A 24,884-nucleotide genomic window follows, 5' to 3' on the forward strand; every position below is an offset into this window, starting at 1 on the left:
TAGTAGACATTGATGCAGAAGACAAGTAGTAGAATGCAAAATGGACCATCCAAAATTGCCAAAAACCTCAAAAGGATTATTACGTCTTGACGACTAATTCTAACAGCATTTATAAGTATCACACCATATCTAGTATTGTTGCTCGTTGTTGGTGAGCATTCAGATCTGGTCGTGCGATGGTGAGGTAGCTATAATCTGGTACGGTCGCCAAGAGGAGGGAAGGAGCCCTCACCGCCACCGTCAACTCCCGCATCCCGCAGATCGCGACCGAATCTATGGCACCGAGGGATGAGGGTCACTGGATCGATGCCTTCGCCACAGCCTCTAACGTTGCACGTGAGCAATTCATCGCTGCCGCCCGCATGCGAACCTAGATCTCGCTATCCGCCGCTGGCCAAGTTGGCACCAAAGTTCACCCTCTCGCTGCCCTCTCCCTCCTTCGGGTTGTGCCAGATTTTCCCCCTCACTTCCTAGCTCCTCTTGGTCGAGTTGTGAATCCAGAGGTCGTCGTCATCATCGTCACCTCCCAAGGAGACTCGTCGGGGTAGCCTTCGTCGAGTTACAACAATACCTTGAGCTCCTCCTCCAGGATCTCCATGCCGCCACTGCCATCTACCATTAAGCTAGCCTAGTCCTCACCGAGCTGCTGGTCGAGTGGGCCGTACCATCGCTCGTTTCTTCGTCATCGACCAGATCTGCGTAGGGGGAACCAACCTCCCTCTCGTGGTCCTACCCCATCCCCACTTCAGCGCATCATGCTACCACGATCAACCAAGCCAAGGATATCATTGCTTGTTTCTGTTTCAGCACCACCTCCCTCGTCGTCGTCCCCCAACTAGATGCACTGCATGTGAACGTCGAAGTTGTAACACGCATGGTCCATTGTCCTCATCGGTGGCCTAACATGAAGGGCAAAGGGAATTAAGTCTGTTAGGCAGATGCTTCATGTGTCTTGAAGTTGGCCATCGGGTTGCTTCATGCCCGTATTCCCAAGGTGATCGCAAACCAAGGCTTCTGTTGTCAGCAAGAGCAGCCCCATCACACCCTCCATGGTTGCTTGGCAAGTGCTTCAAATGCCTTGCAATGGATCATCGAGTTGCAACATGTCCCAACCCTCTCCGGTGTCTTCTTTGTGGAGGGATAAGGCATTTTGCCCAGGGATGTCATCTTCGTCGTGCACACAATTCTACTCCACCTCCGACTATCACTACAAATGTCAAGGTTGAATCTTTACGTTCTTCTGGTGCTAACATGCTTAACACAATGAAGATCTCCTTCTAATGCAAATCCATCTCTGCTGAAGAAAATGCTTTTCTGCTAGTGAAAACTTTCAAGTGCGTTTGGATGGTCTGGTCTTTTGGGATCATGTCATCAGGTTGATGTCTTTGGTGGTTTCTTGTGCCATTATTTCTTTCAGGAAGTTTGTCATGTTCGGTGGTTGTAGCTTGTAGTAGTTTCGTATGTCCAGTCCTTTTAGTGGTCTAGTTGTCATCTAGTGTTTGCCCCTAGGAGGTGTTTCTTGGTGGTATTGTCTGTGATCCTTATCCCCTTCGGGGGTGGTGTACTGTTCATCTGAGCTTAACTCCTTTTTAATATAATAGATAGATTTTTTTGCCCCTTTGTTTAAAAAAAACATGCTCACATATCAAAACCAGGTAGGACATTTGCATAAAAAGTTCATGAGGTTGATAAATCCACTTAGTTTTCTAAACCGAGATAAGGTAAAAAGGAAAAAGAAAGAAAACTATTGTGCACCAACTCATGAATAAACTCAGATGCAAAAGGATATGTGGATTATGCACTTGCTGGCATGATAAAGTTCAAAAACGTCAGCAGCTATGCAGTTATCCATGATCCCCTTGCTGGCATCTCTGAAGATTGATTTCATCCGGTCAGCAACCATAAAGATACTGTAACAGCTGTTAGATAGGAACCAATTGCATTTGAAAAGAAAAATGTGATGAGACTATGATACTGACGTAGGAACATCAGCCAATGTGGATGCTGTGATGAAGCAACCACTAGATTGAGATAATTCAAGTCCTCAATTGTGATTAGTCAAGATGTTAGCTTCGTAGATGCGAAGTGATCAAAAGCGGCAACGAATAACATCACTTTCGACCTGCAACCTGTAGTCTATTTAGATAAACAGACGATGGAGCATAGATAGCTGTCGAAGTACCAAAACAATCAAATATTTCCATTGCCAACTAATGCATGTTACTCCAGTAGCAGTAGTTGCAATGCCAGATTTGAGAAGGGTGCCCCACACGCACCAATAGGCAGTTAACTGTGCAAAGATTGATAACCAGACAAGCAGGGTAATAGTTGCATGAAAGGAGGATCTAAGAATCATCCTGACTCGAAAGTTTGGCTACATGAGGGATAACTGATAATGTTTTATATTACTTGAAGAAAATCATTTCAAATCTCAGATTATATCCACCCATCAATACTTATGGCACCAAATGTTAAGATAACATAAGTTCCAATCTTTATGGATATGGCAGCAAAAATGAGGGTCCAAAGTCTTAGTCATTGTTCGACTGCTAAGCAATCCCAGTTCATGCACTAAATATTCAGGATTTGATAGAATGATAAAAGGGATGTTGTAAGAACTTCATGATGAATTGAATACACAATAGCAATAGAACGATAAAAGGGATGTTGCAAGACCCTCATGGGGAATTGAATACACAATAGCAACAACAATGCTACAGCAACAAATACCAAATTAAGGCAAGCTAGCAGATTATCTTATGAGATCATGCATTACAAATGAATCATCAAACAGAACTGTCCAAAAATGACTATTCACTAAAAGAGCTAATCCTAACCAGCAAAGGATAGCAATGTTCCTCATCATAATTGGGCCAGGTTCTGTCATCACCAGCCACATATTTTTTGTGCTGATTCCAGACAGTAGGATCATAATTCTCAATCAACTCACAACACAAACCATTCTCTTCGATTATTTCCAGGAATTTATCGAGTGAATCACCTCTTTTGGGGCTCAGAAAGATGGCCTGTGAGGTCACCGAATGCTTCAACAGGGATTTGACTGCCCGGGCAAGGCTCTGATGGAATTGCTTGAAGAATGTGCTGCAGGACCGAGCAAAATGTTAATAAAAAAATCCTAGTGAAATTTATTGCTAGCATGGTGATATTTATCGCTAGTACAGAAGCATGGTGCAACCAAAGTACAGCTGGGATCAACCAGCAGCTACAAGATCAGTTTCCACAAAAAGATGCTACTACCTCCGTTCTCAAATAGATGTCGTTTTAGGAACTTGATTTTGTTCTCAAATAGATGTCGTTTTAGGTTTTCATGGTGGTGTTTTACAAGAGTGCCATATTAAAGGCTATTAGAAAGTGGAGTTTCAATTCAATTAGTGTGGTGGATTGGTGGTTTATGTGCCATTAATTGAATGTGGGAGAAATCGAGAGGGGTAAACATGTCATGCATGACAGAATTTATTGCAACCTTGTTCTGTGTGCCGAAGGCTAAAACGACATCTAAAAGAGAATAGAGGTAGTACCAAGGAGCTCCAATCCAATATTACTATATAAAAAGCACTAGCTGGTTACATGATTACTTAATGCCAAGTTCATAGCCTCACACTATAACATATAACTGATGCATAAGAAAACACTAAGCAGGTACAAGGTTGACAAGATAATCAGTATTCAAGAATAGCCGGTTCAAAAAAAAAGTATTCAAGAATAGCAAAGTAGTAAGAGGGTCAAACATACCAGTCACTTGCAACAATTATGTCAAAAGTATTCAATATTTCTGAAGCTTGCTCTTTGTCCCAATGCAGTATCATAGATTTAACCTTTGTCTCACCAAAATTTTCTGCATTGATGGATATGTTCTTCTGAATATCTGCGGGTTAATGGCTTACAAAGGCCATAGAATGTTTTTTAAAAAATAAATACAAAGGCCATATAAGGTTAACGTCTGGGATAATCTAATCTATTAACAAAAATTAGCAAAAAAAAAACGTTTGCATATATGAAATTAAGAAGGATACATGCAACTACTTGTGGGTTTCCATCAGAAATAACAACCTCATCAGCATTTGTAGTGGCTGCAATAACAAGCCCAGCCAATCCATAACCAGATCCAAGCTCAAGCACTTTCTTGGACCTAGAATGAATTAAAATATTCAATTATCAGATCAATATAATAGAGACTGAACTTAGTCAAAGCAGCAACGAACTACTATTATGAAAAAGCTTAGCTTTGAAGATAATGTGGGGTAAGGAATTAGTCTATTGTATAGATTCATATGGCAGAACAAAAGGTCCAGATACAATTCTGCATAGGATGAGTATTACAGCATACAATGACTGTTCAGTGCTTCACAAACCATAAGCTAATGTAGCTCTCAGATATCTGTTGATTTTCTGCTCTCAATCTCAAATAGCATGGAAAGAAAACTAGTGCAAAAGTGTAATTTTAAAAAGCAGGCTACATACACAGCTCAAACCCCGTCTGCATCTCTCTTGTTACAGTAAACAACTTTTGAAAATATCCACAGGAACAAGGACCTATATATCATTACTGTATATTTGTAATACAGGTTGTCCTAGACGGCCACAGTATGCTGAGTGTGTGACACAACATGTACCCTATGATCCTGTTTGGTCAAGACCTAAATATGGGACTCCAGCATGCTATGCGAAATCAGCTAAAGGTTGAATACTGTTTTATCTTTGTAAAACAAGCCATATTAATGCAAGAGTGTCACATGTGTAACAAATCTCACAAGTCACAAGTAACGACAAACCTGAACATATCCAAGTGGTTAATACAGTAGTAGGCAAGGACTTCTTCTGATGGCCAACAACCTTCAGGGGAGAAAGAACAAGTGTAAGGTTAGAACTGAATTTGAATTCTCATGAACATAAAATGAAGTAAAACATGAAAAAGTGGAAGAACAAAAGGAAATTCAGAATAGCATATTATCAATACAGCTCTTTCTATTCTTTTGTTTTATAGCATTCCTGCTTCTAAAGCCAGCCCTATGCAAACTTAAGTCTTTTGTAGAAAAAGACATGCAAACTTAAGTGATCACTGACCAGAGAGTATAGTGCGGAGCACCTAATGTCACATTAACTTGATACCTGGCTGAACGCTAAGCCCATTGGATAGTATACTGGAGAAAAACAACCTACTTTGGAACTTGAGGGCATCAATGCTGAAGTATAGTAAACTTTGTATTAGTTAAGCTCAAAAGTTCATTAGGTATGTGGGATCACAAATTCACAATTCTTAGTCGAAGAAAATTGTCACACATGGATTGTGTGAAGCACCTCTTGGCCAAAAGGATATGAAGATCTCAACATTCTGCAAAGTGGCCAAGAGACCAAAGTGTACATTATGTATATGTTTACATTTCTTTTTCACACAAATGCTTCCTATTTTTTTACATTACAAACAGCAAAACCAAAACATTCTGGCAGGTACTGACAGACAATAACCGAAAAATGTGATAAACATGACCATGCACGTGATGGATGCCGACAGATGGAATCACATTATATATGGCAACAGAAAAAATAAACCTGCTTGAACAAAACTTACATACTAGTCCAGTAGTATCGATATTGTATCTGTTCGAAGCTTCAATGTCATTCAGTTCAAGGGAATCCTCTCTTCTGTACCTGGAATCACACATTAAAATAATAACCAACTGAAAAATAGTACGCCAACCTTTCTAGTTGGTTGAACACTTCATGATGGCTAAATTTGTAGTCACACACTGGACTTACCGGAGAGAAAACAATACAATACCATTATATCAGGGAAAAGAAGATAGGGAAAGCTGCATTTGGTATGTCAGTAAACTAGGGAAAATAGTAGACTACTTACACTAGATTAAGTTTAGAGGAACCTCCACAAGGCAGCTTATAATAAACATAAACATCCTTTTGGCACTCCAAATCATTTTCATTTCCGTTTAATGAATTCCCAAGTGATTTAGCTAACTGTGAAATTGGCAATGAATGGCATTCAATCAGGTTAAAGCCACGCGATGCCTTTCTTGAAATGTTGTTGGTATTATCTTTATTCTGCTGGTCACTGGAAGTTCCCTCTGCATGGAAGATAGCCGTCAAAAAACATATTAACATAGCTTAATGTACAAAAGCAATTAGCAAATGTGAGCTGCTAAAGTAGTACAAATGTGGTGGAATTCAAGCTACTTAAATTTGCCATGTCCAAACAGAAGACACATTAACAAATATATGCAGTTGCATTATTGGATGTCAATTGCCGAAGTAATACTGAGAAGGGGGAAACTACCATTGCCTTCTGCCCAATAAAATACTACTATGATACTATAAATCAGCAACCTTATGTTTAATAGTTCAACAGTACTACCATATGAAAACGTGGGATCCAAAAAAGAATCGCTCAAACTCACACTGAAACAGTGCTACCAGAGAGTTTTGTGTGCACAGCAGCACACACATGCATGTATACCCACACTCACACTCACAAAACAGCAAACGTTGTTCATCAGTAGAGTGGTTAAAAAATCCACATTATAATGGAATATGGCTTGTTAAATGCATATACACGCTTTCATGGTAACACTAATTCTAAAGGTTAACCACCATAAGTGCCCAAAGACTATATTATTGACGCAAGAACTGCAGTCCCATTTCATCCAAGCAAGGTGCTCAGACCATACCTGCTCCTTAAAGGCGTTTGAGCAAACCAACTCATCAATACGAAATGCCACAACAAGTTTGTGCATCAGTGACCAGTTTGCTTCGATTTGAATCGTACAAGCACAAGTTAAAAGCTGCAATGGCACAATCGTTCCACAGAATTCGTTTCGAGCACGTCTGTGCCGAGCTTATGAAGAGTCAGGCTGGAGGAGGAGGGCACAAAATGCCGCTGTTCCCCTTGCCATCAGCTGCCCCAAATGGCATGCTAGAACCATCGAGTGGCAACACTAGAAACTAATCACCGTGAACTAAAATCGTTTGGCCCTTGCTAATTGTTTGCACGAGTACTGTACATCCGGGGGATCATATGGCTCGGGGATTGGAGGGTAGAGGGGAAAAAACACAGCAGGACGCCTTCAGCCGTGTTACCTGGGCGAGAGGTCTTCTCACCTTTTGGATCGGCTGATAGACACAGATCAAACGGAACCGAATGCTACACGAAACGAAGCGGGAATAGAGGTTGTTGTGGAGTGGGAAGGGAAGGGAATCGGACCTGGCGCGCGAGAGGAGGAGGAGGAGGAGCGAGCGAGCAGGGCGCGGCGAAGGATGTCCCACCGCAGGGTGGCATTGGAGGCGCCACGGGATCGAGCGGGCGCCGGCGACGGGGAAGGCGAGGAGTCCATGAGGAGAAGCCCGAGATGTGTGTGGCTCCGTTTGAGGGAAGAGATGCACAATTTACACGGATCGTATTCGTGGACGAGGCCCTCTTTGGGTGGCTGCTTCCACGTCGTTAGAGGCCCATATGACATGCGGCCCATGACTGTATGCCTCAATGACGTTGTTTTCCGTGGCAACTGATTCGACAAATTTTTTTGTTTTTATATTTTTTAAATCAAAAAATTATAAATATATAGATCCATTTTGAAAAATTATATAAATCTAGACTTTTGTCTCCTAAGTGGCCTATCGCTTTTCCAACTAGCGACAAGTTTAAAAATCAAAAAATATTACGTTTCAATGCTCTCAAAATTTAAAATACTATTAAAATAATTATAAAACATTCTGAAAAAAATGATGTAGAGGATGCTATCATCTATCTTTTCAATATATATATATATATATATATATATATATATATATATATATATATATATATATATATATATATATATATAATTTGTACAATGAGAAATAAAAAAGATAAATTTCATATCTTTTTTCTCATTGTAATTATTTGAGCTGAACATTTTTAGAGCTAGATAGTAGCATGCTCCACACCACATAATTTCTAAAAAAAAATCATGACTATTTCGATGTTATTTTGAATTTTAAGAGTATTAGAATGTAATATTTTTATTTTTAATTATATCGTCCGTTAATCCTTCTAACAGGCGACACGAGCCGATTTGTAATTTTTCAAAATAGACACATATATTTATATTTTTTATTTAATAAATATAAAAATTAAAAAAGTTCACTGATTCGAGCCATGAATCACACTAATCATTTTTTGGTGATTGTGATTTGTGAATCACACTAATAATGATCGTGTTATACATGTGTCGACGATACGTAAACAACTGTCAATGTATTTGAAAGTAAAAATAGGGATAACTGTATATCACAAGAGTATCACAAAAAGAGACAAGGATTTATACATGTTAGAATCTTTCATAGTATAACAACTATATATTTTGTCTTGTCTCGATTAACTCAGAACCGATGTTACAAACAGTATGCAGGATGTATATATCTAGTCCTAAGAATCTAAGACGGTTACTCTGTGTTCTTAGTTATAAGCTCTAGTCGGATGACGAGGGTTTCCATAGTTTCTACCGGACTAGACTCGGTTATCGGCTTCAATTGGCGTCTTGTGCATGTAGAAAAGCTTGTTGGCTTGTCTTGGACGTACTCCAAGACAATCAAAATATGAAGATATTTCTCATTTACTGTCGGCGTAAGGCTTGATGGCTCTTTTTATAGTCAGAGTAAGGCAGATGTAAGCTACTCGAATTTCTTCCGAGTGCTAGAAGTCCAAACATATCTTTCATGCATTATCGATTCTCAAGATATCTAGGAGAGATGTGACAGATATGAAGATACCTTGCTTATCGGATACGATTGTCTATCCAATATTTATTTACATGCCTTGAATATTTCACGACGGTTACGAACTATATTATAATTGTAGCGAAAATGATACTATTAAATCATGATTGTGATTTTGATAATTAATAATAATATAGTTATTGAGACTAATATGTTTGTCAAGAATATATAGGTTAGTATATCTCATGGATGCAATACATGAAGAAGCCATCAAAGCCGAGATAAAGTTTGGTTGAATTAGAAAAAGTCCTAAGAAAAATGATTACACATGATAGTCCAATGCTCAGCGTATTTGCACTCACTGAAGCATCTCCGTCAAATAAGACATAGGCATGAAAGCCTCACCAGATATTCCGGTGACGAAGCAAGACAACACTGGGAAATGAACAGTACAAAGATGAAAAAGAAGCAAAAGATCTCATCGGATAGTCCGGTGATTGATTTGAACATACCGAAGGAATGCACCGGAACATTGTTGACAAAGGGAAGAATGCAGTGACATCACCGGAAGGTCCGGTGCTCTGAAGATGTGTACACTGGAGCATATTTTCCAGGGATGGTTGCATTGGCTTGGCTGGCTAAGGATAACGCACCGGATGGTCCGGTGATGAAGTGATTAACATCGAAGAATACACAGGAGCAATTTACACAGAGAAGATGTTGGCTCAGATGGCTAAAGTATACTCACCGGAAAGTCCGGTGATGGAGATGGAGTATTGTCGGTGTAAAGAATAGTGGGGTCCCTCGCCGGCGAACTCACGCCAGTAAGATGTCAACAGGTACTGCATGTCACGTTTTGATTGGAACCGTGGTTCTCCCGCATGACCAGTCAGGCAACCGCACGACCAGCCATCGACCACGCAACTAGACTCTCCAACCGAACTCCGCGACCAATCCCCAGGTCACAGGTGCAAACCCCGCAATCAGTCTCCTCTGGTCACGGGGCGGGTATGAATCTAAACAATCTAATCACAATAAATATTTTTTTACTTGAGTAGTTCCCTTCCCTAGGTCCCCTTTCCGGTCGTCCACGGCGTGGTCAGCGCAGAGCGACCGTAACCCGTCCCGTAGCATTAATCACTATGGGATGGCCTGACAGGCGTGGCAGGAGTTCTTTTGCAGGTGCATAGGCGGTGCGTGGGGACGGGACAGGATAGTCTGGGCGACCGGGATGATGCAAGCGGTGGAGCGATGGGACAGGCTCTGTGGCGCCGTAGAGCAACTGTGATACGTCTGCTCTTAGTAATGATAAGCCTAGGTGAGAAGCTCTAGCTAGGCTTGTGTCTATGTCTTGACTAACGTGTAAGTCCTCTCTCCCTCTGATATATAGATGAAGGAGTAACAGGCTTGTAGGGAGAGAGTTTTTTGGGCCCGAACAAATAGAAGGTTGAGCAAGAATATCATCTGTAGCTGGCTTAGATAAAAAGAAGAAGAATACACATGATGTAGGGCTATTACCCGGAGGGGGTCTGAACCTGGATAAACCCTGCTGTCTTGAGTTGCACATACATAACCAAATTCAACATATGCATCCTGAATAAAGATCACGCACCCACTGCCTAACATACTCCGGAATCACTGTCAGGAATTTACCCTCGACAAGTATATACCGGAGTATCCGGTGTTCATAGAGGCTTGAATGGGATTTCAACGACTAGTTTCCAAGGAAGTACTCACTGGATGATCCGGTGTTAGTACTATTGTTCTCACCGGATCGTCCGGTGTTAACAACTTTTCAGAGTTGTTAGGTTAACGACTAGTGCGTGAGTTTGAGGCTATAAAAACCCCTCCACTCAGTCATTTGAGTGTGCCGAAGTACATAGAAGTTTATATACACCTGAGAAGACATTCAAGCCACCAAAGTGCTTAAGTGATCATCTAAGGCGATTAAGTACAATAGTAGTGAGTGATTAGTGCTATAGGGCTAAAGAGTGAGTTGCTAGTTGATTGCTGCATAGAGAGTGGATTAAAAAGCGATCCAACAATGTACCTCTCGATACGCCGATACCTTGGAGTCTTGGTGACTCGCTGGTAAGCTTATGACCCTTTGACTTGGTGTGGAGCAACGACAAAGTGATTGTGTGGGGACGCGGAGACCCTTGCCTTTGTGTCTCAAGCTTCAAAGTGATCACGGTGGCGAGGAACCGGAAGAGAGGCTAGTGGCGAGACTTTACCTTGGTAGTTTGGTAGCTCATTCAGGTGGATGTCTTGTATTTGTGACTTGGTGGCTTAAAGGTCGTGATCAGATGTCGACCGGGAGCATATCCTTTATGGAGCTCTAACGTGGACTAGGAGTGGCATTCATGCCATCGATACCACGGAAAAAAAATCCTTGTACCGAGTTTGCTCTCTCTATCTTATTTATGTTTCCGTATTTACTTACTTGTAATTTATCTTTTTAAATTACAAGCGCTTTGATCGATAGAGTAGGCAAATTAGATAAATCTAGAGCATATTTAAATAGAAATTGATATAAATTTATCTTGTATTGTTTTAGATCCGAAATAGTTTTAAGTGTCCCAATTCACTCTCCTTTTAATATGTCACCGATCCCTACCATAAAAATAAAAAATATACGCAACGTTCGTAGTCACATCATATTTATATAATATATAATTATATATCATCGTCGGATGGCAGATGCCACCTCCGGCCGGTGCACATTTGGACTCTCAAACACTAAACTCCATATGACAAGACGACAAACATATGGTTAACCCCTGCAATTTTCTCCCTTTAATCACTGACAACAACTACACTAGCTAGTCAGGACTTAGGAGAGAAAAGCCCAAAACAACAAGGACATGCAGTTAGTGTAGTCACGCGTAGTCATATCTGGACGTTGATGTGCCTGGTCTCGTCTCCCGGAGACAGCGAGAAGGTGGCCTGCGTCGACCTGTTGTTGTAGCTCACCGTGAGGACGTACTCCCCCAGGTACCCGTTGAAGCTGTAGGCGCCGTGCGCGTCGGTCGGGCCGCCCGCCCGCAGCGTCCGCCACTCGTTCAGCAGCCGGTCGACGACGTCCCCCACGGGCAGGTTCTTGAGGTTCCAGTTCGTGAGGCACATCTGGTAGCACCCGTTGGGGTGCAGCGCCGTCCACAGCATGATGCCGCTCACGGCCGGGTGCGAGTACGCCTCCCTCAGCACCTGCTCCAGGTACACCGCCTGCGTCTGCGCGTCGAACTTGTTGCTGATGTCGATCTCGGTGAACCAGATGGGCAGCCCCAGCGTGGCGAGCTTGTCGAGGATGGCGCGCATCAGCGGGATGTTGGGCTTGGAGAAGTGGCCCTCCAGCCCGACGCCCTCCAGGATGGCGCCGCCGGCCCGGAGCTCCTTCAGCTTCACCACGTAGGTGTCCACGGTGGAGAAGGGGTCGTCGCAGGTCTCGATCACGTTGTACTCGTTCATGAAGAGCGTCGCCAGCGGGTCCGCGTCCTGCGCCACGCTGAAGAACTCCATCGACGCGTTGGGGCCCAGCCGCTGCTCGTAGAAGTTGTAGTGCAGCATCTCGTTGTTCACGTCCCAGTGCGCGAACTCGCCGCGGTACCGCGTCATCAGGTTCTGGATGCGCGCGTTCACCGCCGACCGGAGGTCGTCCGCAGTGAGATTCTTCACCCACCTGGGCGTCGCGTCCTGGTTCTCCCAGAAGATGTTGTGCCCACGCACCATCACGCGGTGCGACCGCACGAACGCCAGCATCTGATCCGGCACGTCGAACCGGAGGAGCCCTGACATGGGCTCCGTCGAGTACCACTTCAGCTCGTCCTCGAACACGGCTGCGTTGAACCGGTCCACGAACCATTTCTGCAAGCATCAATTTCGAGCCGAGTTTTTAGCTTGTTTACTGCTGGTAGACTTGCTCTGCAACATGCCTACTAACCTGATAAGCATTGTTTCCCAGGATGGTGGAGGCGATCGCCGACCCGAACGGGAAGTCCTTGGCGGTCTGCTGCACCGACACCGACGCGCCGACCACGCGGCCGCCTCGCGGATCGGCGACGTGGACGGTCGCCATCCGCCGCCTCCTCTGTTTGGGCCAAAGCATATCAAATTAGTCGCACGCAGGTTGCTGACACAACTAGGCAGTCGTGCTGGCACGTCTCAGCGAAAACGTTACCTTCCGGATGGTGTCCTGTTGGTGCATCGCCCACTGGTCCGTCGTGAACGGCTGCAGCGAGCCGCTCGCGACGGTGATCTTCATGGGGGTCTTGTCAGCGTTCTGCAGGTGCGCAAATGAACAAGGGCCAAGAAGTTAAGTGAGCACTTTTCTAAGAAAAGATTGTGAATCACATCAGGAATACGCGTGCCTGAAAGAAGATGACAGAGGTCTGGGTCGGCCAGTCTAGGACGAAGCCGCCCTTGACGAAGGCCCAGCAGTCGCTCCTGGCAAGAACCGTCGCGATGCACCTCGCGCCGGCGTTGTCTGGTGCCAACCTCGCGGTGATCAGAGCTGAGTATGCGCCTTCCAGCTTCACCCAGCCTGCATGATACCGAAAATGATTGAAGCTCACATGACTGCATGAACACATGAGCTAGACTAGTTTGATCTGGAAAGGAAAGCAGGGACGGTCGGGCTCACATGAGAAGGTGTACATCGTGGTCTTGTTGAGGTTGTAGACCACGAACGCCGGGGAGAAGACGCCGGTCTCTGTCGTGCGGTAACCATCCGGGTCGTCGCTGTTGCCGAACTTGAGAATGCCGCCGTTGTAGAGCGCCGGCTCCGGCTGGCCTCTGCACTGAACCCCATGTACATTGCCAAAAATAAAAGATAAGAAAAAAGTACAAGCATACCCTGTTCTGCTGCATGCAGATACTACTATGATACCAAGAATAATTAATTTACAATTGATGCGTGGACGTGACAGCGACAGATGGCACGCGACACTCACAAAAAGTGCAGCTAAGCATGCAACTAATATAGCAGTACGCAGCTTGGTCGCCGCGTTAGTGGTCACCACTTGGTCGGCCTAAAAACGCAAGTTAGCCGCGTGCAAACTTTGGCTCTGGTGCTTGACGCCTTGCGGAGCTTAGCTTCCAAGAAGAGCATCAAATAAACATGACGAATCCATTACGATCACGATGCTTTCAGCCATTTTAGAACTTATCAGAGTCCAATGCTAAAATACTACGACAAGTTTAGTACTGCATATGGTAAAAAATATTTAACGTTTTAAACATGATACAGTCTCTAATATGTATTTTGGACCACTATTTTATATAATAATATATTTATAAAATCCAATAGATTTATGAGGTATAAAAGTATTTTCGAGCCAGATCTATAATATGTTTTTCACGTTTTCAAATCAATTATTTTAAAAATTATCAATAGTTAATATTTGAAAATTCTGATGATATCTTATCTAAAACGTTAAGTATTTGTGATGGGTGGGAGTATATTCCTTGTCACTTGTTCCTTGTGAAAATGTTTATTTAGCTACTAGCAGCTGGTAGGTACTGGTGGATTCGTGGTGCCCCAGCGCACACATGAAAACAAAACTGAAATAACCGGAGGGAAGGTCACGTGCATTGTGGCCTTGTGGGGAAGAAGACTTTGTGGTTCATTGTGGCTTTGAGCTTAGCCATCTTCCCCATTCTCTTCGTGTATAGTACTCATGTCATTGGTTGTTAATTTGGTGGTCACCAGAAAAGGAATGGCCTTTGATAACAAAGCTGGAACTACCACGCATAAGCACAAGACAGATTCGGTGAGCATTTAACAATGACGAACTTCTTGTTACTGATGCATGGCGTGCAAAAAACTGCTTATGGAAGAGAGGATGTTTCAGCAAAACTTACGTCGGTGTAGGCGGAGTAATCGTACCAGCCATCTGCATGTCACCCAGAAGTTCAAGCAATGTCATGAACTTGTGTGTGTGTGTGTGTGTGTGTGTGTGTGTGTGTGTGTGTGTGTGTGTGTGTGTGTGAGAGAGAGAGAGAGAGAGAGAGAGAGAGAGAGAGAGAGAGAGAGAGAGAGCAACACTGACCAGGAGGCACCGCCGCAACGAGCTCATTGCCGCAATGCACCATCCACAGCACGACGAGGAACTCCATGGCACGCAGAGCAAAAAAGCGAGGCCTCCTCATCGCCACAGCTTACCGAGCTCAGCTACTTCCTCTGCTCAAACTGCTCTCGCACTGTGCGTATGTGTACGAGTATGGAGGAAGAGCTAGTGAAGACTGGAGGAAGCTGAAGAGCGCAAAGAGCTCAGAGCGCTATATATAGACTGTCACATGGCACCATTCATTCCAGCACTTCACAGAGGCTGCTCTTTTTCGCACCTGGCGAGCTGCCATTGGCCACCGGGGTCACGGGCCGCCGTGGGCACCCACCACGTACGTACACCTGGTCCTCGGAGGCTGCTGCCTCTGCAAATTAGCGCCGTGTCGTCTGTTTGGTGCAGTGGCCTTGTGGTGCTCCAACACCGGGCCTAGCCAACACTAGCGCCTGTTCCCAGTTTTGGTTCACATGCGAGCGAGGGCGGGGGGAGCTTGCATGGTAGGGCGCCATGGCGGTACAAGTGAGATCAGGGTCCTGTTGAAGGATCCTCGCCTTGTTCTGTTGCCTCGTATGGGTCGCGCGTCACGCCATGGGAATTGTACCGCGGCCGTCCAAGTTTCTTCTGTTGTCTTCTTCCGGGCTCCGGCATTGAATCGGTGGGTGGGTCGGTGTGCGTGTTAACACCGAGGGGCATAGCTCGCGGTCACGATATCTTTTCACGTGTTTCTGGAGGCGCCGTGTCCCGAAGAGTGATGGATGGCGTGCAAGTGTGCAGTCGCGAATAACTGAGACGGGCTTCGCTTGAGGTCATAAATGAGTATATTACATTCAATAGATAAACTGATGCAAAGTTGTTCGATCAGTAGTGAAGTCGTGAGTTTACTTTTTTTCTCTCTCACTTTTCCTGTATTCGTACACTTAAGTATCTCTATTGGTTAGCGACAGTGTTGGATAAGTATGGCGTGCTACACAGCCTACTCCATTGTGAAACTTAACATAGACTAACATCACTTGGTTTGCTAATTGCTACTACTTACGCCATTGCTATAAGCAATTTGGCAAAGAGGGGCAATTTTTTTTTAAGAACCGGCAGGATCTGCCTGTTATATTAATATAAGAAGAGATTATAAAAAAAGGTCCAACACGGCAAATGCCTACTCTCCTCTAAAAGGGGGCACTTTGTAAACCTACAACCTTGTTATTCGGCTACGACCTACCAATGCCTTTTTCTCTATCCGTAAATCTATGCTATCGGAGCATCTTCTTATCATCTTCGTCCTCTGCTTTCCTCACCAAACGAGGGGGGGGGGGGGGGGTTTCCAGAGGAAAATTGGTCGAAAAGCACCGCACGCCACAGCGGTTGGTAGGCTAAAATTCAATCATAACCGGCCAAATAATGCCTGCATTCTTCTCTGGAACTCGGAATTATTGTCTGCCTTTCGGAAGTGGGCTTGTAAAGCAACTTGCCCGCCAAAAAGACACCCTTTTGAAGGCCGGAGCATGCATGCTAGAAGCCTAGAACAATCAGCCCCAAAATACACAAAACACTAGTCACTTGCAGTATCTTTCGTTCTGTAGCCGTGCATGTACAAGCTACACAATCCGCGGAGTGGGGGCGCTCGCACGCGTGCGCGCGAATGCCACGTTCACAAAGCGTGTAGGCGCCACCACCGCAAGGGAAAGCGCATCGCCGGGCGGCGGCCACTACCTTTCGATGCCGCCTTGCGATGGCTGGCTCACGTTTTGGCGGTAGCCGAGTCGCTGCGCGCTTGGTTTGGCGCGGCCCCCGGCCCTGGTAGGCGATGGGTACACCTCGGCGGGTTCACGGGCGTGCGTGAGCCGGCCACGGGGTACGTTTGACTCGCGGTGCCGCACCCGTCGGAAAGACGACGCCGGATAGGGCCGGGCAGAGGGCAGCCGGGGCTTCGGCGGCACGGTCACGGACGCGCGCGCTCGACGGCTCGAGCGCCGGGTCGGGCCAGCGCGCGGTCGGACACTTGTCGCAGTCTTCGCAGCTGCGGGCGTTAGACAAGTACAGCTCGGCTACCGTGTCCGCGCTGTTGTGGGTCATGTGACTCGTGCAGTTCGTGGCCGAGATTAACTCGACAGCGCTACGCTGCAGTCGAAATCCCACGTCGCCACGCTGATTTGATCGGCCTTTCTGTCCCAGAGCATGTCAAAGGTCCTGTCATCGGACGATCCGTGCCAAGCATTTCTCTGGTAGAGCCTACGCGAAGGAGCATGGCGCCTTGCACTTTTTCTCAGCTCTCTCCATCAGAAGCGGATCCAAATCCTCCTAGTTTTAAGCAGAAAACTCTGTTTGAACAGTGAAATACGACTTGAGCTATAGCACTCTGCATTAATTAATCATTTTTACTATAGCTAGTCCAAATACTCTGCATTAAGCTAGTTTTAGCAGAGAAACTCTGTTTAAACAGTGAAATGTGTCTTGTGTTGCAGTACTCTGTATTAATTAATCATTTTACTGTACCTACAGTGGATCACGTTCATGGTCTTTTGTACTGTGGTACTTTTACCGTACCGAAAGCTACAGTGGATCACGTTCATAGTCTTTTGTACTGTGGTACTTTTACCGTACCGAAAACGTTCATCACAAATCAGACAGCTAAAATTCCACTGGATCCTCTACAGTGACTCTTCACTTCATAGGATCCGGATCAGCCGCAGCAATCCTTGTTCTGATCCAGGCATCTAGCCACGCCTCGGGACTTCGCTGGCATCACATAGTCCATTCTGCTTCCGAAAATGATGGAATGAGATGACCGCGACACGTAACAAGCGTTGTCATTGTCAAAGTGTCACCCCCAAGCAACCGAAACGCTCCTGAACCATTCGAATGAAGATAGCATGAGGCCCAATTCTTACTTTAGCCACTTCAATAACTCGTTCCAAACTGCACGGTAACATATATAATTATTACTACTTAGCGGGGATAATGTTATACGGCCTACAACCGATGGCAAGTCTGCAACTGGGCCAAATATACAGGCAGCAGGCGCAGTAATACAGATATATACAGTCATATATACACGAACAAACGTCATCACAGCACTGATATTGGCGCAACCACCACAACTGTACGAATCTAATCTTACGAGGCGGCGTCAATAGTGATCTCAGCAATGGGCTGGAATCACTGATGCAAGAATATTTGCTGAGTTACGTTCATTCAGCAGGGATGTCAGAGCTCGGACCTGAAAATTTACAGGGCATATCAGAACTGGTACAACAGATTGAGTAAGAAGCCAAACAGGAATCCAATAAAAAATTACTACACAGGTAAAAGGTCCAAATCCAATTACTTAGGATATTATTCATTGACTATGATGAATTAAAACACCCTGCAATTTGTGTAACTAGTACTACATAGGGGGTAGTAATACAATGAAGCAGAGCTATCACAAAACACCGTGTTCAGAACGGACTAAAAATAACCTTCCAGCCAAATATTGTCACCAAAAAGTGTGAGGAAAAAAAACATAGAGGGTGCATGAACTCGGAAGTTGACTATATATATGAAATATTAGCACCACAAAGGTACTTCAATTATTGAACCCGAATGGCATACAGTAACAGTGTCCACTGAAAGCAAATATATTTTCTTTGTCTAGGAGGTAGGAGCAAAAACTAAATCCTGCCCCAACGCTTAATATATATGTGAAGATATATACCTTTCTCTGGGTTAGGGTAAGTCGTTAGGCGACCTTTATCTATGCTAGTACTATCTTCATTCCTGTAAGAAATTCATCAATAGCAGGAAGAGTCATGCACTAACCATTTTATATAGTGATCTAAATGAGATCATAACAGATGATAATACAGCTGCCAATTGTGACAGATATATATTACCATAAAAACTTGTAAAGATAAGAGTGCTGAAAATTTCATTAAAAATATTTTTATACCAGCAAGAAGTCCAGCACCAATACATAGCAGCCAGTATGGCAAGTACAACACTGATATGGTGAATGTGTTCTCACTGTTATACGTTCATGTTTCAGTAATAGTAACTTACACTTGATTTCTCTGTTGATCAGTTGCAGCAGTCATCGTTAAGATGGGACCCTCAGAATAGCCACCAGCTTCACGCTTCTTTGTGTCCTAGATTATAACATGCATAAATTATTAGCATTGTAGAATCAAGAAAATATGTCCAAAGAAACCTAGGTCTACACTTTGACCCAAAAAAATTACCGAGGTTTCGTTTCCCAGCCACCCTGGAACATTTTCTGATAAAAGATTCATGTATTTTTCCATAGCAATCTCAGGATGCATGTTCCCTAACTTTTGCCAAGCAAACCTGAGAGAACAATAAATGGTTATTAGTTATTACTAGTTATCATTACAATTTCCAATGCTTGTACCTAACTTCACATCATAAAAAACTAGGCATAGCTAATGCAGAACCTGCCAACTATAGAAAATATAGAATGCTTTGCTAACAAATGTTAGAACATTTTTATCAGATAATTGCTACGGTGACTATTATTTCACCATCTCTATAATGCATGTTCGGAACTTCAAACTTGGTGACATCAAAGGTCCACAAAAAAAAAGAACGACTGTCAAAATTTCTCTCTTATAGAATATCTCTTGTGTCCTGTCCTTAACTCTATTTCTAACTTGTATATTCCCTAGACCTGTTGGAAATAAAAATACATATAACTACCCATTATTATAATCATTGCGAGTATCAACTCTAGCATTACTTGTGGGTATACGTAAATATGATTAGTGCTAAATTGACCAACGTCCATGCCTTGATGTAAAGAGATACACATCAGACTACCAGAAATAGGTGCAATGTATCTGTCCTGTTACATCATGTAGATCAGTTAGGTCTGTTGAACTTTCTATTGGATACTTTTGACCATCTGTCCATATTTTATAAAATCTATATTATTCTTACCACTCCACCAAAGGTTAAGTTTGGTAGTTAGATGCACAAAACAGGTTGGTAGTAGCCCATTTAATTGATTTATCAAAAAGGCTAAAAGACAAATGGCCAGAAAAAAGGAGAGCTGAATGGCATGCACGTGCAAAACATCACTCTTGTGGCACGTCATAGCTCCTAACAGAAATTGCTGGAAATATTCATTTGGTGGCACGTCATAGCTCCTAACAATATCTCATTCTGAACTCTGAAGGAAAACCAGCAGCTAGTAATTTCCTTGACCAAGTTGTTCATTTGTTAATACTATGCTACCTTTCAGTCTTTCACACTAAAAAATATGGTACTGTATCGATTGCTCATAAAGTGATGGCTAGCAGGATGAAGCAGCTCTTAATAGTGCTCTCGTGCACAAATTGGAGCAGGATATATAAAAGCTGGCCTCAGAATTCAGGTGCACAGGAAGTATTTGCAATTCCAGGACAGGGTGCAGCAAGTGCAGCATCAACCAACAACCATAACTTCCAATTGAAATGGAATGCATCACAACACTGCACTGTGAAGCATGTTTACGGGCAAGACAAGCCTATCATGTTGATCCCGTTTCGAAAGACATGACCACAAGGGCACCCGCCAAATGGTGAGGTTCTTCCGTAGCTAATTACTATATGCAAATTCTTAAGGGGGCAAAACTTGCACAAACAGAGGACGGCCAGTGCCTACTTGCTGTCAATTATGCCAAACTAAAGAAGAAACAGCGATTCACTTGATGCAGAATTGTTAATTCACTTCATAGTTGCACCAGATCCATAAAATAATAGGGTTAATTAGATCCATGCCATTATAATTTTATCGATTTTGAAATATACCACTACAGAGGTCAAAATTGTAGATATGCCATCGCGATTTACTTTTTCTTTGAGATATGCCATTATATTCATTTTTTGGACCAAATTACCCTCTTCTCCCCCACCGGCTGCGCCGCCCCAGCCCTCTTCTCCTCCACCGGCAGGATCTACACGGCAGTGGAGGCCTCCCTCCTCCTCGAACTCCACCTGGCACCGGTGCCACTGTGACGCCCCACCCCCACCCTCTCCACGCACGTTGGCGCCCTCCCAGATAGCTCCTCCCTCCCTAGCGATGAACTCAAGTAGATCCGGCCGAATGTGGAAGGTGAGCCGACCTTCTCCGTCCAATATGAGCCCACGGTGAACTTCACCTTGCCTCTAGCCACGGGAGCCGAGCGCCGCCGCCTCTGGCCGCACGCCAACGGCCGGGCCACAGTCAGGCCCTTAGCCTGAGGACCCCAGGCCGGCTTCCCATTCGCGTGTTGCGCCTTGTACCGCCTTCGGCCAGCCAAAAGTCACGTATATCTCAAGGAAATCGCAAATTGTAATGGCACTTGTCCAATTTCGACCTTTGTAATGGTATTTTTCGAAACACGCATATTTATAATGGCACCATTCGAATTAACCCAATAATAATATTGACTTTCTGCACATAGCCAGATACCCACCCAAACTGTAAAAAGTGATCATTTACCACCATAATTCAAATTTGTCACGCATGCTTTGAAATTTCCATCTGGTTCCCACTTCCCAACAATAAGGCCACAAAAACTATGTGTTGGTGACTTTGAAATACAAGAGTGCTGGTGGAAACTAGTGGAAAAGTCGTATTTCTACCAAAAAAATATTTCTCTGCCAAAAGATGAGACCCCAGATGGTAAAATAACAACTTGAAGTACAGGCGTCAGGTGGCAATCTGCAAAAGGTTGAAAGAAAAGGTGCCGCCAATGAGAGTACATTTTATATCACAATAACTGGTTCAAATACTTACATTTAAGAATGTCCTCCGAACTAAATTTGGTAAATACAACGTTTGTCCATTTCTGGTTTATTAAATTTACGAACAGACCAAATCCCAACACGATTATCTATACAATTTTTTTACAAGCACTGCAAATAAAAAATCAGACCACATTGAGGATATAGTATTGCTTTGTTTTTTAAAAAAAAAAAGAATTTAATGTGGCTAGATATGCTTGTAGGTCCTAAGCACACTTGATTCATACTGGGCATATACAGATAGAAAGAATGAATTTTGCCTGCTTATATTATTAATGACTAGGTTCAGATCTCCAAACTACTTGGCTCTGTATACGTTTACTTGATCTTCATTAGTAACTTATTCCAAAAACTCAAAACATTCTCCTGTGAACCATGCATCAACATGAATTAATCTTTAAGACATTCATCCTGCTCCAAATCAACACAAATTAAAAAGGCTAATGTCCCCCGATCAACTTTGAGAAGAAAGCAAGGATTCTCATTGTCTCAATGCAGGAAAGTGCAATATTCTCCTTGCCACCAAGGAGGAAAGGCATAAATCTCCTACTGTTCTACATTATATGCTTCCTTAGTCCTTTTGTAAAGAAATTATATGCCTCTCTGAAGCTTACGAAAACTGATAAACCTGAACACGGGAAAGAAGAAGAAAAGAAAACCGAGACTAATAGCAATTGGATAACCGAACTGCCAGAATGTGATATGCACATCAAATTCCTAGTGGCACGAAGCTCACATCTGATAAAACCAATAGTCAATAATACATTCCAAAATTATACAAGTCATTCAGACCAATAGCTAAAGGCATTGAATTTCTTTTCACTTCAGGCTTACTTTGATAAACATGAACTTTCAGCAAGGAAACATACCCATTACTACTTTCACTGTGGTTTGGCTATCCATAGCAAAAGGTTTAAGCTTCAAATTTGCTTTGAACTTGTTTGGTCAGCTTTATACTTATAAGCTGAAGTCAGAGTCCAATGTGTGATTCATTTTTTGGTTTACCTTAATAGCTAAAAGCTGCTTCCACATATAAGCCTCATGCAAAGCTGAAGCTGGTGGGAAGGCGGCTTTTGGGCCTTACAAGCAGAATCAGTAATAAACTAGCTTATAAGTGGTCTATCAGCTAGACAATAGACCTACATTCGATGGCCATTATGATTTAGCTACCTATATGTGCCAGATTCCCTAACGTGCATAATTTGCCAACTTTGGAATAGTGAAACACAAAAGGATCAGTTTTCAATAGGATTTGTTTGCGTTATTTCTTCCTATCAAAGACTACTAGCTTGCTACACTTGATCTGCCTTGATGAAAATATAGCACAGGCCCAATACTCCAGTGGTGATGACATCCAAGCCTGGCTTTGCTTATCCTTGAGCAGTCCACAGCATGGCAACGATAAATGTAACCAGGGTATCAGAAAGAAAAATGAGTACCATTTTGCGCGAGATGAAGGCCTCAGTGTAAGTGGCTGCGTAGAGTCATAACAGGGACCATCAATGGCAACCTTGAGGAGCCCTTGAAGCTGCAGCTGCACGTCACTATCAAGCTTCGACAGAGCAGCCGCCCCTGCCTCACTAGCAGCAAATGCCGCTGCCACACCAAACCTCTTCTCCACCTCACTCCTCTCAATCCCTTCCCACTCCTCAAAGTCCATGTCTGCTTCAACGTCCTCCTCCTGCGGCCCTTGCAATGTCACTTCCTCCACAGGCAACACAGTAACCACTTTGACATTAGAGCTGCCTGCATGGGTAACCTCGACATCATCAGTTTTTCTCGCCACCAACTCCTCTTCACGAACAACTTGTTCTGATTGATCATCCGAATGGGCCTCACAGTTAGCTTCCTCCTTGCTCTGCGCTTCTTTATGTACGTCCACAGCTTCTTCAACAGGCTGTTGACCTTGAAGATCCTCCTTCTCTGCCAATGGCACATCGAGAACTGGTTGTGGAGCAGCCTCTACAGCCAATCCATGCTCCTTCACTTCGACTACTTGTTCTTCCTTCTTCTCTGATACCACGTCAAGAACCTCTTCAGAAGCAGTCTCGGCAGCCAATTCATCCGGCCTCACTTCAATAGCGTGCACGCTCTTCTCCTCCAATAATGCGTCAAGAACCTCTGCTGCAGGAGCAACTCCAGCAGCCAGATGATGTTGTTTCACTTCAACAGCTTCCGTTTTCAAGGGAAGCACGTCAGCAATTTCAACAACTCGAACTCCCTGCTGCTCCGATCGCGCGTCAAGAACTTCAATGGGAGCAACCTCGGCACCCAGATCACGCTGCTTCACTACAACATCATCCGATCTCCCTTTCTCCAACCCCACCACATCAAGAACCTCCCTAGGAACAGCCTCAGCGCCCAACACATGAGGGTTCGCCTCAACAACCACGCCTGTCGCAGCAGCTGCAGCGGTCAAATCACGCCGCTTCTCGCCTACATCTCCCTCCTCCTCCACTCCAGCACCAACACGCACCCCATGAGCGGCCTTCACCGGAACACCCTCCTCCTCGACTAAGCACTCCGGGTCTTCCTCCGCCACGACCACCGCCGGCGCCTTCTCCGCCTCAACCCACCCCTCCGCCTCCGCCGGCACCGCAGCCGCCCTCCCTTCGCTAAGCTTCACCTCGTCGACCTCGATGGTCCTCTCCTCCACCTCCACCGCCGCCGCCTCCTCCGCGATCGCGGCGGCGGCGGCGCGATCTGTCCCGCTCTCGCGGCGCGGGGTATCATTGGCGGCGAAGAGCGTGGCCAGCAGGAAGGCGGCGAGGAGGGTAACCGCCGCCGTGAGGAGCAGCTCGTAGAACAGCTTCATCTCTCCGGGGCAAGAAGCCGGTGGGCTTTTTTCCCTATCGCTTTCTTGCTCGGCTGGGCCGGAGAGGTGACAGGGTACTAGGGGGGAGAGGAAGAAAGGAAAAAGGCGAGGGGGAGGAGGAGGGTGAACCGGGAAGCGGTGGGTGTAGTGGAGTAAAGGAGGTGGGGCGCCAAAGCAAGGCATATTCGGACGGATACGAGGGCTGCGGGGTGGGATGCTGGATGGGGGCGACGGCGAAAAAGTCTTTTCGTCCGGGAGCTGCTTCAGGCGGCGACGCCGATGCCGTCAGGGGATTTCGTGTGCTCCCTGTGGCACGTTCCCGTCGCGGCGTAGGGACGGACTACCCAGCACCGAGCTTGGAAGGGTCGCGTCACCGGCTCACCGCTCGCTGGAGGTGCAATGCAGAGCGGCAACGGAGGCCGCCAATCTGCCATTCTCAATGGATGATTTGGATTTTGGAGGGTTCGGCTTTTGCTTCTCGGTGACGCGGCCTTCGGTCCAGGATAAGTTGCACAAGAT

The 24,884-nt window shown here is 44.6% G+C and overlaps 3 protein-coding genes across 4 annotated transcripts; all 3 read right to left on the minus strand.

Annotated features, from left to right (window-relative positions):
- Nucleotides 1-2,626: 2,626 nt before the first annotated feature.
- On the minus strand, nucleotides 2,627-7,404 carry LOC133916535 (calmodulin-lysine N-methyltransferase-like). The gene is made up of 7 exons (XM_062360229.1): nucleotides 7,235-7,404; nucleotides 5,879-6,101; nucleotides 5,591-5,670; nucleotides 4,794-4,854; nucleotides 4,035-4,150; nucleotides 3,754-3,886; nucleotides 2,627-3,102 (listed from the first exon to the last, which is right to left on the minus strand). Exons 1-7 carry the CDS (start codon nucleotides 7,362-7,364, stop codon nucleotides 2,811-2,813), a joined length of 1,035 nt encoding a protein of 344 aa, XP_062216213.1. The 5' UTR covers nucleotides 7,365-7,404; the 3' UTR covers nucleotides 2,627-2,810.
- Nucleotides 7,405-11,373: 3,969 nt separating this feature from the next.
- On the minus strand, nucleotides 11,374-14,966 carry LOC133916536 (endo-1,4-beta-xylanase 5-like). The gene is made up of 7 exons (XM_062360230.1): nucleotides 14,778-14,966; nucleotides 14,590-14,621; nucleotides 13,370-13,526; nucleotides 13,098-13,270; nucleotides 12,908-13,009; nucleotides 12,671-12,817; nucleotides 11,374-12,594 (listed from the first exon to the last, which is right to left on the minus strand). The coding sequence occupies exons 1-7, from the start codon at nucleotides 14,875-14,877 to the stop codon at nucleotides 11,620-11,622; spliced, it is 1,686 nt and encodes a 561-aa protein (XP_062216214.1). The 5' UTR covers nucleotides 14,878-14,966; the 3' UTR covers nucleotides 11,374-11,619.
- Nucleotides 14,967-17,706: 2,740 nt separating this feature from the next.
- On the minus strand, nucleotides 17,707-24,547 carry LOC133916537 (acyl-CoA-binding domain-containing protein 5-like). 2 transcript variants are annotated; one of them, XM_062360231.1, is made up of 5 exons: nucleotides 22,990-24,542; nucleotides 19,007-19,112; nucleotides 18,828-18,913; nucleotides 18,484-18,545; nucleotides 17,707-18,006 (listed from the first exon to the last, which is right to left on the minus strand). In XM_062360231.1, exons 1-5 carry the CDS (start codon nucleotides 24,363-24,365, stop codon nucleotides 17,978-17,980), a joined length of 1,659 nt encoding a protein of 552 aa, XP_062216215.1. In that variant the 5' UTR covers nucleotides 24,366-24,542; the 3' UTR covers nucleotides 17,707-17,977. The 2 variants fall into 2 exon arrangements, 1 of the variants encoding a protein (XP_062216215.1); XR_009909508.1 differs by lacking the exons at nucleotides 17,707-18,006; nucleotides 18,484-18,545; nucleotides 18,828-18,913 and adding an exon at nucleotides 21,389-21,467 and having other exon boundaries at nucleotides 19,006-19,112; nucleotides 22,990-24,547.
- Nucleotides 24,548-24,884: the final 337 nt, after the last annotated feature.

This window comes from Phragmites australis, chromosome 4 (assembly GCF_958298935.1).
Source record: "Phragmites australis chromosome 4, lpPhrAust1.1, whole genome shotgun sequence".
Lineage (NCBI taxonomy): Eukaryota > Viridiplantae > Streptophyta > Magnoliopsida > Poales > Poaceae > Phragmites > Phragmites australis.